This window comes from Ascaphus truei, chromosome 14, assembly GCF_040206685.1.
Source record: "Ascaphus truei isolate aAscTru1 chromosome 14, aAscTru1.hap1, whole genome shotgun sequence".
NCBI classification, from domain to species: Eukaryota; Metazoa; Chordata; class Amphibia; order Anura; family Ascaphidae; genus Ascaphus; species Ascaphus truei.
Genome location: NC_134496.1, coordinates 16847222 through 16861452, shown reverse-complemented (window position 1 = coordinate 16861452; position 14231 = coordinate 16847222). Strand labels below are relative to the sequence as shown.

The 14231-nt window shown below is 47.0% G+C and overlaps 1 protein-coding gene and 4 non-coding genes across 9 annotated transcripts in view; 2 read left to right on the top strand and 3 right to left on the bottom strand.

Annotated features, from left to right (window-relative positions):
• SLC25A45 (solute carrier family 25 member 45) overlaps nucleotides 1–7543 on the top strand; it is an 80276-nt gene extending 72733 nt beyond the window's left edge. For all 5 annotated transcript variants that reach the window (XM_075569879.1, XM_075569880.1, XM_075569878.1 and 2 more), the window contains 3 exons: nucleotides 4951–5133; nucleotides 6408–6675; nucleotides 7038–7543. In XM_075569879.1, the coding sequence (XP_075425994.1) occupies nucleotides 4951–5133; nucleotides 6408–6675; nucleotides 7038–7306 (720 nt within the window). In that variant the 3' untranslated portion in view covers nucleotides 7307–7543. The remainder of the gene's footprint in view (nucleotides 1–4950; nucleotides 5134–6407; nucleotides 6676–7037) is intronic.
• A 3928-nt stretch (nucleotides 7544–11471) lies between these two features.
• TRNAW-CCA (transfer RNA tryptophan (anticodon CCA)) lies at nucleotides 11472–11543 on the bottom strand. Its single transcript has one exon. It is a non-coding gene; the product is annotated as a tRNA-Trp (tRNA).
• Nucleotides 11544–11735: 192 nt separating this feature from the next.
• Nucleotides 11736–11808, bottom strand: TRNAT-UGU (transfer RNA threonine (anticodon UGU)). The gene has a single exon. It is a non-coding gene; the product is annotated as a tRNA-Thr (tRNA).
• A 134-nt stretch (nucleotides 11809–11942) lies between these two features.
• On the top strand, nucleotides 11943–12024 carry TRNAS-UGA (transfer RNA serine (anticodon UGA)). The gene has a single exon. It is a non-coding gene; the product is annotated as a tRNA-Ser (tRNA).
• A 258-nt stretch (nucleotides 12025–12282) lies between these two features.
• Nucleotides 12283–12356, bottom strand: TRNAT-AGU (transfer RNA threonine (anticodon AGU)). The gene has a single exon. It is a non-coding gene; the product is annotated as a tRNA-Thr (tRNA).
• Nucleotides 12357–14231: the final 1875 nt, after the last annotated feature.

The following is a 14231-nucleotide window of genomic DNA, read 5'->3' as shown; positions in this document are numbered from 1 at the left end:
GACGTATCTCCCTCTCCAGGAAATGACCAAACTGACCCACTATCACTGCCCCCTAACGTAGAAGCTGCCACGGTCCCTAGCCCTGATTGTACACCCGGGTACTCTGACACCAATGATACGTCTACGTTAACCTCTGCTGATCAGTCCTGTGAGGTTCCCCTGGAATATACGTATATTTCTCTAGCCAACACTAAGGCTCTAGTATCCGAGAACAAGTCCCTTTGTCCCTCTATTCCTAACTCTGAATCTCCCTTTTCAACCCTTGAAGTTTTTCCTGCTTTAACCCCTGCTAGGCAGTTCTGTATGCCTTCCCTGTCAGAGAACGAATCCCTCCTACCTCCACGTACTCAGTTTGAATTTCTAAGTTCTGTTCCCAGGGTCATTCCTGTATTAACCCCTGTGGGGCAGCTCTCTGAGTCCCCTTTGGTAACCCCCTGTTCTCCGCCAGCCATGGTCACGTCCCTAGCTCCAGAGGAAAAATCCCTTGTCTCACCTATTACAGAGGAAAAACTCTCTATGTTCTACTCTCTGGTACTGTCTGCATTAACTCCTGTAAATTCTTTCTGCCTCCAAGCTAATGCCTTCGTTCTGGCCTCAGAGAATGTGTCCCCAAGTCCCACAGCAGAGGTTGCATTAAATGACTTCCCCAAGGTTGCTGAATCCTTAGTTAGTTTTTGCTATAAAACCCCTGCTTCAGCTCAAGTCTCAGTTGCTGTGCCCCCTGAAACTTCGGCTAAAGTTCTGATTCCAGTTAAATGTATTCAGTTACCAAGTTTTTCCCTAAGCTTGGTCGCAGAGTTCCCATTCCCGGGTACTTCGCTGAACCAGTCTGTCACCCAGAGAGCGATGATCCCTGCTTCAGCACATAGTCCCCACATCGTGGAATCTGCAGTCATTTCTGGTTTCCCAGACACTCCTTACCAAATACCCACTTTAGAGACCAGTACAGTTATGATTACCCCCCGTGTACTGTCTGTGTTCTCTCTTTTCTCTAAGCTCAGGGTAAAAACCGTACAGTGGTCAGTATGCCCCTCCTGGGGTTCATGTGGTGTTCCCAGGAAGGGTTGCTGACACACTGTTTTTACTCAAAAGCGACGTTTTTTCATATGTGCTAGCTAGAAGCCTGCACACAGTTTCCCCTCTCTCTGAAATTTGCCTTGCCGGCCCTGATACTCGGAGAAGTAAAAACCTCCCTTCAGATTCAGAATCTCTTTCTATAGAGGTCGTCCTTGCTGTTAGTTCCCCTGATTTCTCTGCCCATGCAAACCCTCCAGGGATCAGCATATCTGTTGTTACCCCCTTAGTACAGTCTGAGACCACCCTGCATATATTACATGTCCTGGTGTTTAAATCTGAGCTATTTAGTTTTACTGTCCTTGCTAAACCTCAGTCCCTCAGCACTGCAGCTAAACGTGCTCCAGCAACCGTTGGGTTACTCGGGGTAAAAATTAAAATTCCTGTCTTAAAGGGTACTTTCTCACACATGTCCAGCAAACATAGAACCTCAGTGATTGATTCTAAGTCACTTATCACTATATCTGATTTTCTCACTTGTCAAACCCTGACACCCTCACCACTGGCTAGGAGTCCCGTTATCAGAATTTTTGCACTAGTAAACATGCCTAAGTCTGTTTTTGTCATGACAAGCACCCCTGTTGTTAGGGCCCTTGCAGTTTTGGATAAGACTCCTTTTACTTCAAAGGTTTCTGCTATTGTGAGTTTCCACGGTTCCAACTTACCGCTTATTGTCTCTTTAACTCCCATCATTTATCTCCCATTACCAGTCACTGATTCTCAGGCACCAGCTCCTGACGCTAGTTCTCCTATCGGTACCCCTGCTTTGCGAGATGTTTCTGTTATGGATTCCGAGCCTCCAGCTCCGGAGTCAATTCCTTTACTCGCTGCTGTCTTTGTAGTCTCTCAGGTCCCTGTCACTGAAGTACAGACTTCAGCTTCTGAGGTTAGCTCGCCTCCCTCCGCTACCCTTGCTCTGCCTGATTCTCAAGTTTCTGATATTAAAGCCCCAAAGCCTATTCCTACTCCCCAGACAATACTATCTCCCACTGAGGGTTCCCCAGTATTTGGGAACTCCACTGCTGAGTGCTTCTCTGCCTCTGTGAAACCATGGTTTTTCCCCTCGGAACCTTCTGTTGCCCCTGTTATTTCCTTTGAGTTGGAAATACTCTGTTCGTATCCCAAGATTTCGGTCTCTATGTCTGGTTTACTGCTTGCCCTGTCACCTTCCATACCAATACCGAGAAATGCTCCCACCCTCCCTATACCCTCGCTGACCACTACCTGGGAGACCTCTGGAGGAGAAGTCCCTCTCAAATTCCTACATGCAGAGGTCAGCCAAGACTTTGTCTGTCCCGAAGGTCGTCCTGGTATATTCGATCAACTATCAAGGCTGCTTATCCTAAATTCTGGTCCCATTACTATAAACTGGGTTCCCAGTGGGGGTTCTTCTGCCGTTTCTGCTCCGGAACCCTCTGGTTCTTCACAGCCTTGGATTCCCAAGCCATTTCGCGGGGCGAGCCATGTACCAATGATATCTCTACCACCACTCTCATAGCCTAGAACAGTACTCACCAAGGAACTACTCGTTTACGGATCCCCTTTCCGCCTAAAAAACTTTAGGAACAACTCGATGTCCCCGAGACCCATGGATGGCCCTGTCTGGCCGCAGTTCTCTCCGGGTGGTACAAAAAGGAGTGACCACGAGTCTCTGGACCATGACTCTAACACCAATCCTAGATGGTTCAGGAACAACTCCTGGTCTCCCAACTCTGAGTGGTCTTGTTCGCCCGGAGGTCTCACGTGAAGAGGGGGGTACTGTAAGGAATCCGCTCCTCGGTTTACTGTTTGCCTTAACTTGCAGACCTGTGCAGTCCTGGAACACTTTCCCGGATATTTACTGCAGCCTGGATTCACTCACCAAAGCAATACTGCCACACGCCCCTTCTGCCATTGGTTCTCTGACCTTTAAGTACTGCTTTCCCACAATGCTCCCTGCCGAGCATAGTCCTTCCTGGATGTCTCTGTGTTCTGCCATAAGCCTTGTCTTGTCTGTTGCCTTGGTTCCTGAGACCGGCTGCTAGTGTCACGCAGCGGTCTGTTCCTGTGCTGAAGCGGAGTACTCTCCTTGTTGTCTTCAGCTCCCTGGTTCCTGTGACCGGCTGCTAGTCTCATGCAGCGGTCAGTTCCTGTTTCCTGTGCTGAAGCTGAGTACTCTCCTTGTTACTTCAGCTCCTTGTTTCCTGTGACCGGCTGCTATATTCACGCAGCGGTCTGTTCCTGTTGCCTGTGCTGAAGCGGAGGTTTCCCCTGCGTCTTCAGCCTCCTGGTTTCCTGCACTGAAGCGGAGGTTTCCCCTGCGTCTTCAGCCTCCTGGTTTCCTGCACTGAAACGGAGGTTTCCCTGTGTATCTTCAGCTTCCTGGTTCCTGGGGCCTACTCTTTCCCTAATCTAGAGAGGCCGTGTCCTGGTTCCTGCGTTGAAACGGAGGATTCCCCAGCCCGCTCAGGACTCTTGCGCTGAAGCACTGGTTTACCAGTGCAGCTAGGCGGTGTGCTACTCTGGTCTGTCTACCACCTCCTGAGACCAGTACCATGGGCCATGGTCGCCGCACACGCAGAAGCCACTCCCGCGCTCCTAAGCTGAAGCGGGGCTCTCCTGACTACCTGTTGCCGAACTCCTGCTTGAACAACGTTTACCCTGATGTCTCCAGTCCTGACCCTGGCGTGTCCACCGACGATGCTGTCTTCTCCTATCCTGATCCTGCTACGTACGACTACGAACTGCGCAATCCGGATCCGCCTGCGCGGTCTAAGGTCGGTGCTTTTACAACCCCACCTCAGCCACGCGGTCCGACCCAGGTTTGTGGCGAGCACAGCCGTGACAGTGACGCTGCTGCAGCTTGAAAAAACAACTTGAGTTGTTTATTGAAACTGTAGCAAGCGTCAACTCCGTACTTCGGCGACAGGGTATCTGCTACCCTGACAACCGATATTAACTTTAAATACTTTGTTTCGAACGTGCTCGCGCACGTAAGCACGCGCACGTAGCAAAGCAGGCACCCTGAACGAGGCCTAAATGGGCAAACAATTTCTACAAAATGCCGGTCTCCTCAAAGACAGGGGTACAAAGTAGATCTCTACTCACAAGTTCATAATGAAGTTCTCCATTGAATGTGACAGCCAAGAACAGTGGAAAAGACAACGTTTCAGGTCCATATGGACATTTCATCGGGTCATACTCAGGTCAACTCTAAATTGGCCCACTGTTCTCCATGTTGCCACGGGGAAAATCACTTATGGTACATGAAGTTCCATGTGTCATTAACATCAACGTGATGTCACAGAACGTCCAGTTGTCCTGGCAGGAAGATACAAAGTTACAGTGATGGAAACACCGGAGTCCATTTCGTGGGATTATTTAGCTGGATTATTGTATGAATATTCAGTCCTTTCTTGATATATTAAACGCACGGTTATTACCGCACATGGAAACATTTCTCAACAGTTTCTTAATTGGGATGTGTCAGCCTTTATAATGGGATTAAATCTTTATAACGTGTAAATCCCACACTACAATAGTTGGTAAGTATTTTGTCACTTATTTGCAATATTGTATAGTAAATGTGAGTACACACCTTGTACTCTTCCCTTTTCCCTTTAAGGTCCCTTTTTTAAATAAATTGGTAAGTAATTAACAGGTAACATAATACTCCCTTTGGTTATTGGGGGGTGGGGAGAGGGGTTGTTCTGTGACAGGAAGGGTAGTTTACCAAGACAATGTTCCGGTTTTATGTGTGGAGACAAAGGGGAAGAGAACTGATTTCCAAAGAAACTAGAAAGTGTTACTTTTACGAGGATTGTATTTGTTAAAAATAAAAGTAAAAATTGGGAGTTGTCTTAATGTTTTTTTATTTTTAATCTGTTTGCATTTTAGGTTTTGGGTTTTTTTAAGGGTATGAGCGTCCCAGTGGGTACTGTGGCCATCAGCAATTCTTTAGCTTTTGGATCCTATAGCAATTCTTTGCTCTACCTAAGCGACACAAAGTTTAAAGATCGGAGAAAAAGACCGCAGAATCTCCATGTTTACATGGCCGGCTGTTTTTCAGGGCTGGTGCAAGTAAGTAACGCTATAATGATGCTGAGTAAATCTATACACTGATAATCAACACGTCGCGCTGTATAACGATGATGAGTATCTATATACACTGAAAATTAACACCTTGACTGTATAATCATGCTGAGTATCTCTATACACTGATAATAAGAACGCGGCACTGTATAATGATACTGATTTACATTACATTACATTGATCATTACCACAATGTTCTGTATAATGATGCCGATTATCTATACACTGGATAATTTACATGCCACGCTGTATAATGAAGACGAGTATCGCTAGGCATTGATAATGAACAGAGTCCGCTGCATAATGATGCTGAGCATCTGTATACACTGATAATAAATACACTGCAGTTGACATCACACACTACCAATCTCCCACTGCTATCTTTCCCTGTATGTGATCATAGGATTATAGTGCAGAGTTGATTCCCCAAATCTCCATTTTCCACAAAAACACAGAGCTCCTGAAAAATCAGAATTCCCCCTGGGATTAGAAACATAACATTAAATGGCTTACAATAACCACTTAGCTCACCCAGTCTGCCAATTTCCCCATCTGCTGTAAAATGGCAGACACTCATATTCTTGGCTTTCATTTAGGATTTAGCCTTATTTCTATCCCAAGCAATTTGTAATTACCTTCCTGTATTGGCTTCTACCACATCTGATGGTGGACTGTTCTATTAATTAACTACCTTTATAGTGATGTACTTCTTCATATTTCCCCTCACCCTCCAGTTTCCAGGCATGACCTCTTGTTCTAGCATTACTCTACCTATGAAATATACTTTTCTCCTGTACTTTGTTGAAACCACCCCTCTTTCTCCCTGCCTCCCCTCTCCTTGACTCCTCTCTTTCTACCGCCATCTTTCTCTGTGCCTCTCCCTGCCTCCCCTTTTCTGCCATCTCTCACTTTCTCTCCCCTCTCTTTCTACCACAATCTCTCTCTGCCTCCCTCCCCCTCTCACTCTTTTCCTTCCTTTCCTCCTCCCCCACCTCTTCCCTATCTCTCTCCTCTTCTCCAAGCTGTACATATCGAGGTTATATAGTCTTTCCTGATATGTTTTATGATGTCAAATATGCACCCATTTTACAAGCCTTTTTGTGCTCTCTCTCTCTAATTTGTTGATGTCCTTCTGGAGATATGGTCTGTGTGCAGCACCTAAGACCAAATCTCCAGACGTAAATCAGAGAATATTCAAGTCAAGTTCAGATGGACTGAGATGACAGTGACGTGTTGACAGCAGAGTTCTTTGCGATTCAAGGTTTATTTTACGGCTCCGGTGGACCTGATCAAGGTGAGACTGCAGAACCAGACGCATTCCTTCAAAAGTAAAGTGGTGCCGGGGCATCCACAGGCTCGGTACCGCGGGCCGCTACACTGTGCAGTGTCTATCTTCCGGGAGGAGGGCATTGTCGGTCTCTACAGGGGATCCATGGCGTTGGTCTTGCGTGACGTGCCCTCCATGGGCCTCTACTTCCTGACTTACGAAGTTCTCTGCAGGCGGATGACCACGGAGGGGGAGATACCAGGTAAGCGCTTAGATGAGGGGTGAGTAACTCCAGTCCTCAAGGGCCACTTACTGGTTAGGTCGAAGATTGAGCCACCTGTGCTGAAGCAGGGATATCCTGAAAACCTGACTTGGTGGTTATTGAGGACTGAAGTTGCACACCTCTGGCTTAGATGATGCAGTATTTCTCATCTGAGTTGTATAATGATGCCGAGTATTTCAATACACTGATTCTGAACACGATACTGGAAGTTAGTTGATATATGGAGAATAAGAAAATCATATATAAGTTGACTGATCATCATTCATACTGTAAGCCCCCCTAATGTTTATTGAATTGGGTTTCTGGCTTATGAAGACTTATTTTGTCACTCTTATTTTTAGGTGCATGGACCATGTTGTTTGCCGGCGGCTCTGCAGGAACTGTGAGTTGGGCCTTTGCAAACCCAATGGATGTCATGAAATCTCGCTTACAGATGGATGGGATGCAAGGAGTGCAATATCGAGGAATATTAGACTGTATTGTGAAAAGCATCAGACAGGAAGGTGCACGTGTGCTCTTGAAGGGTCTCACGATCAACAGCCTCCGAGCATTTCCTGTGAATGCAGTGACTTTTCTCAGTTATGAAATGCTCGTTCAGGCGCTCAGATGACCCCCGGCAAAGAGTACACCAGATGAGACCTGTACAAGCCTCTCATTACTACGGAAACATCAGCATTTTCTGGGCAGCTTTCATTGATTTTCCAACTATATAGACATAATGGCATATAGACTTTGGTAAGGGACAAGCAGAATAATATAGTGAAACAGTGCTGAAATAAAGGAAAGGGTATGTCCTTCCCATTTTTAGGTGACTCCGTAACATAGAGAGAGGATCTATGAAGTACACTGGGGGGCGCGAGATTTTTCTGGGGGGGTGGGGGGGCGCGGGCGGTTGCAGAGGCCCCGCGCTCTGCCCCAAGGCATTAGAATGAAATGCTGGGGGGATTGCGTGAGGCCTCTGCAACCTCAACTTACTGAGATGCAGGCAGCGTCTGGACGCGTCTCCATGGCAACACGGCGTCAAATGATGCCGCGGGGTCACATGACGCCGCGTGTCATTTGACGCCACACTAAGTGAAGGGGGGTGGCGAGCACCAGGGGACACAAGGCAGGGGGACGCAGGAGCAAAATTTTGCGCGCCCCTGTAGTGACTATACCATCTACTCCCTCCCCTTCCTGACATAGCCAGAAGGAAGCTATGGCCCATACAGTCTGTCCCTTTCACCACCAGAAGGAACCTTTGGCCCATCCATTGTCCACAGGGTGACCGTTTATATAGAAATATGAAGAAATATGGGAGGTGTGATCCAGTTCATTTGATCAACAGGATCAAAATGTTGGTTCTCTAAAATATAATATAAAACATAATATATTCAGGACATGTTCTAATTGTTTCAAATATATCATCAGTACTCAAAAGATATATTTTGTATAACATTATCTCAATTGTAATATTTTAATTCTTGTTAAAATGCAAGATTGTAGATGCAACAATGGCCATTATTTCCTCAAGAGCAAATGAGTCAGTCATATCCAATAATTATAAGCAAGACATTGATAAGAAATAAAGTTAAGAGAAAATGTGTGTATATATATATATACATATATATATATATATATATATATATATATATATATATATATATATATTTTTTTTAAATAAACAGGAATTTAAACTATTAAGCGTGTGAGCAATACTTACAATAGCAGGACTTGTAACTAGAAGTTGTGACCGCAGCTTTCCCAGTGGCACCAAGAAACAGCCGACAGGTTCGGTGAGTATCAAGGAATGTTTATTGTGTAATATACAGCAAGGCCCCGCTTCTCGGTGCTCTGCTTTTCGGCGATCCGCCGATACGGCGGTACCGAGAAGGGTGCTGCCATGTCCGCACATGCGCAGAATGGGCCGGTCCGGGGTCGTGCATGCACAGAGCGGGCCGGTCCGGGGTCGCGCATGCACAGAATGGAGGGATTTGCCGATGTTGCGCATGCGTAGAACGGCGCATTGCCGGTCTGCGCATAAGCCGAAAATCGCCAGTTCTGCTTTTCAGCGATTTTCGCTTTGCGGCGGGTCCTTAGAACGGAACCCGCCGCATGACTGGGGCTCTGCTGTACTGAATGATCATACAGGAGGGTCAGCAAACAACTCTGCTAGGGGAGGGCCCAAGCAGCCTTTTTATACACATTTGATACAAAATCTCCTCCCTATTCTAAACCAATCATTATAAAGGTCACTACAGCAATTGAAAATGAATTAAAACAGCTCAGTAGAAATAACGAAATATAATAAGATACATTGTATCCAATAATTATATTTATAATTGGAGAGTGCTACTTCTGGGCGTTGAGCCACACACCTGGTCTTTTAGTTTGCGCCTGTTGCAGCTTTATCAGCATTCTTTCACATACAGATAATAAGTTGTTTTGCAAAAGTTAAGTTTTAACTTCTCTAGAAAGCACCTAATATTCTGAAATTGTCAAATGTCTCAGAGTAAACCCCGCCCAACCAGACACACTTCCATACAGAAAGTCATCTATACCCACAAACATATCACATGTACACATAAATCAGAACAGACGAAATGGAGAACAGACAAAATGGACGACCAGTAACCCCAGACCCAGGCCCTTTCTTCAGTATAACCCACCTGTCCATAATTATTTCACAAAGTCTATATAGCAATGATGAATACAGATGAAGTGGCTCTTCTTGTATTAGAAATGAGGGTCTCTAAAAAGTGCCTTTGTGTTAGGGTTGAGTCAGGACATGGAAGGGAACAAATGGATCTTAAGTCTTCTCCCGGCAGATCCTACAGGTAGTTAGATTTCCTTAGACATAATGGTGACTTCTGGCATGGATAGCACAGTATCGTATCGTCAGAGTCGGACCAGATAAGCCTCGTTGGCCTCCTCCAGAGACAAAACCACAGTGCTCAGGGACCGCAGGTCAGCCTTGAAATCCTGGGCGATCTTCTGGATCTGGTGCTGGATGGGCAGCTTGCGGATGAGAATGTCAGTGAATTTCTGGTACCAGCGGATTTCTCTCTGGGTCACGGTGCTTGGACGGCAGCGGTGACAGTTCTATACTCCTCCAGTGGCCAGACCTGTCTTGCAAACTACCTTAGGCCTCGACCAGGGTGCCGCTGAGCGGGCGGGCTCACGCTGGCCGTGATGAAACACATTGATGCAATGTGTGTGGCCAGCGTGAGCAAGTGCCTGCGCATGTGCGGCGCTTACCTGCTTGGCGAGACAACCAAATTTGATTTGGCTGCTCGCTGATGCGTCACGTATGCAGTTCGCCCAATGAGGGCGAACCAGCTCCGTGACATAAAGGCCGCGTCCCCTCACCCCCTGCGAAGCATGCAACTGGCTGGCGACAAATCCCCCAAGCAAAATGAGCGCCCAGCTTGAGCGCCAGCACGCTCTCATTTACCCTGGCTGCAGCGGCAAAGCTGCTTCCTGGGAGTCTTTCCTCCTGAGGATTTCCGGGCAGTCTGAGGCAGCCTCAGTATGCTACTTCTTCATTACCTCCCACCCTTCTGCAAAGGCTGGAAAACAGAGGGAAACGGCCCTTTATATACACTGCGCCTCCTTCTGATTGTATCACCCACGCTGTGTGATTGGTGCTGTGCCCAAGTGACAACAAACGTTGCCAGTTTCTGATAGGTTGAAGCGTATTTCCGAACGCTGCGACAACAATGGGGTTAGTGACGGCAAAGACAGGGTATAAAAGGAGCCGCAGCCAGGTTCTGGGGCTCAGTCTGTGAGGAGAAGGTCGGGATGAATGAACGTGCTTTCATCCGCCCAAGACTGCGGCGCAGAGCCAAGACTCGCTCGTCCCGCGCCGGCTTGCATTTCCCGGTCTCGCGGGTTCACCGGCTCCTCCGCAAGGGGAGCTACGCTGCACGTGTCGGCGCCGGAGCCCCGGTGTACTTGGCCGCCGTGCTCGAGTACCTGACCGCAGAGATCCTTCAGCTCGCCGGCAACGCCGCCCACGGCGGGCAGCGGCCCCGCATCGCCCCGGGACACTTGCAGTTTGTCGTGCGCAACGACGAGGAGCTGGGCAGGCTGCTGGGCCAGGTCACCATCTCCCAGCACCTGCTGCATAAGAACCAACGTCGGGCCATGAAACATACATACAAAACATAACGCACATTCCGCAAGCAATGGATGTGCCTGTGCAGAGGAAGGCGAAGTGTGTGGCCCACTTACCGGCCCAATACACTGGCATGTGTCTGTCATGCGTAACTCGGTTGTGTTTTAAAGCAATATTCTTCTCATAACTTGGCAGTTTTGTTTTAATCTGGTTATCGCAACCTCGGAGTGTTTAATATAGGTGCATAATAATACTAATGTATCACATTAAATCGTGTTCAGATCTCCACATGAAGTGGCCCCTGAATAAGTAATCATTTTGAAGGGAGCTGTCAAGGTGTGCGCGGTTACATAGGGACAGAGCTGCACTACTCAGTCCCACACCTTTTAAAAGCATTGGGAATGTTACGTGGAATACTGTAAGTGAAAATTACATTTACAAACGGTTAACATTAGCTATTTTCATTAAAAAAAAAAAAATTCTATAAAAGGGAAGAAAAAAAAGCAAATAAACTTAAAAATAAGTGCAAAATGAACACGCTTACACTACTGGGAAAAGGTGGGTTTAGCTGTCTTACAGTAGGCCTCCAATGAAAATGAATCACGGGGTTTATATTGAACAATGCTTATAGTCTGATACTTTGATACAGTATAAGAACATCAAAAAAATAAAAGATACTTGACCCCGACGTGATTTGAACACGCAACCTTCTGATCTGGAGTCAGACGCGCTACCGTTGCGCCACGAGGTCGCTATTTATATTGGTGTCCAAATATTTCTATATACACAGGCGAGGTAATGCGTCAACTTCATTGAGATCCCCAGACTTATGCAACCAGAGACTACTTTGAGTTGCATTGACAGACACTTGGGCGGTCGGGATATAATTAAAATAAATGAGAATAAATGGCATACATTGTTACATGAGGAAAAAAAAAGTGGAAGGCCCCAGCGAGATTTGAACTCGCGACCCCTGGTTTACAAGACCAGTGCTCTAACCCCTGAGCTATGGAGCCATACCTACAAAGCTGCCGTGAAAGCCTACCTGAAACCCGGAGTACATATTCACAGTGCAGGTAGTGGGAGGTATTAGACTACTCGTTCCTCGTACTACCATATATTTGTAATTCAGGATAACAAACTTCACCTGGTAGTCGTGGCCGAGTGGTTAAGGCGATGGACTTGAAATCCATTGGGGTTTCCCCGCGCAGGTTCGAACCCTGCCGACTACGAGTTATTTTTTTAATTTTATTTATTTGTGTTTCTCGTATTTGTGTGGTTCTTTTTTTCTTTTACCTTTTAACATATTTATATTGGTAATATACCACACTTGAAAACAAGTGATGCAAATATAAGTTTGCACTAATGAAGAGATGATTCAATAATAATGAAGCTAATATTTTCCATATAATAAAAAAAAAGATAATAATACTTATAGTACAAATATATATAATTTATAATTGAATATATAAACAAAAAAGAAAATATTTAGGCACTGCTGAGATTCGAACTCAGGATCTCCTGTTTACTAGACAGGCGCTTTAACCAACTAAGCCACAGCGCCATCTGAAAAAATTTCTGACAAAGTGTTCATGTCTAGTGGTTAGCAAGATAGATTTATACTTTGTTATTTACCGTGAGACCCTGTAGCCTCTTACTTACTAACTATGCTACTGTATACGTATGATTAATCATTACCATCTTATACCTTGATGATCAGCAAAATCAGCATTATCTATCGCCCATTATGTTCCAATTCTTGTATTAGCTACAGTTATTATTTTGTATAAAACAATTCAAAACTTATACACAATTATTTTATTTGTTTAGAAAAAATTATAATATATTGCACGGATTATTCATTTTTTTTTAAAATATGTGGGGAATTTAATAATAGACCAAAAACAGAGAGAGAAAGCCCTTTATCGTATGCACTCAATAATTTGGAGAGAAAGGAATCTGATAGATAATGACAATATAACTTTTAATAGATAACATTCGAATTCATGGGTTGTAAGAACAAACAAAGGGGCAGATTATTTTGGTGGGGGTTGTGTGAGGGGGGAGGGAATGAGTGTGAGGAGGGGGATTGAGTCAGAGTGGGGTAATTGATGGAGGTGGGGGGGAGAGTGAGAGGTGAGGTGGAGGGGAGAGAAATACATGGAGGGAGGGAGATAGAGGGGTCTCCCGAGGTGTGAAATGGGGCTCGCAACACTGCCGACAGGGGAAGGGGTCAGAACTCTAGTCCTGGGCCCTTGGAAATCTGTCTGCGGCCCTGGGTGGCACATTAGCATCCACAACCCCCTTTAAAGGGGCAAAATGTACTCTGGCGTCACTCCACAACCCGCTTTTAAGGTAGGGTGACCATTCGTACTGGTTTTACCGGTACAGTCCCGTTTTTTTGAGGCCTGTACCGGTTTAAGTCCGGTTTTTGTCCCTGGTCCCGGTATTGCGGTGCAGCGGCGGTGAGGAGAATGCGGCGGCGGTAAGTATTTTTTATGTGTGTGTGAATGCTGCCGGGGGCCTGAGTGATGGAGAATGCCGGGGGCAGGACTTAGAATGCCGGCCGGCCCGTAGGGGATTGGATGAATGATGATGCCGGGGGCGGGACTTAGAATGCCGGCCGGCCCGCAGGGGATTGGTCACACCGTCGCAGGCATGTCAGAGGAAGCCGGGGGCGGGGCTTCCGCTTTGTGAAGCGCACACGTGACTGACTGCCTTCCCGCTCCCGGCTTCCCTGTGTGCGGTGAGTGTCCCCCTTCTGTTCCGGGTCCCAGCCAGGGGGGGGTGCGCAATAGGAGGTGGTAGCGGGGGTGCGCCTGCCCTTGCCTTGCCCCCCGGCGCGCGAGCCTGCCTTTGCCCCCCGGCGCGCGAGCCTGCCTTTGCCCCCCGGCGCGCTCCCACCTTTGCCCCCCGGCGCTCACTTCCCCCCGTCCACTTGGTGTGGGAGATAGGCTCGGGGGCGGGCAGTGGTGGCTGCGCGTTGTGCGGGCGGTGTAGGGGCTGGCGGGGTGTGTGTGTGTGGGTGTGTGTGTGTGGGTATCAGTGTGTGTGTGTGTGTGTGTGTGTGTGTGTGTGGGTATCAGTGTGTGTGTGTGTGTGTGTGTGTGTGTGTGTGGGTATCAGTGTGTGTGTGTGTGTGTGTATCAGTGTGTGTGTGTATCAGTGGGTGTGTGTGTGGGTGTATCAGTGGGTGTGTGTGTGGGTGTATCAGTGGGTGTGTGTGGGTGTATCAGTGGGTGTGTGTGTGTATATCAGTGCGTGTGTGTGTGTATCAGTGCGTGTGTGTGTGTGTATCAGTGGGTGTGTGGGTGTGTATCGGTGGGTGTGGGTATCAGTGGGTGTGTGTATCAGTGGGTGTGTGTGTATCAGTGGGTGTGTGTGTATCAGTGTGTGTGTGTGTATCAGTGGGTGTGTGTGTATCAGTGTGTGTGTGTGT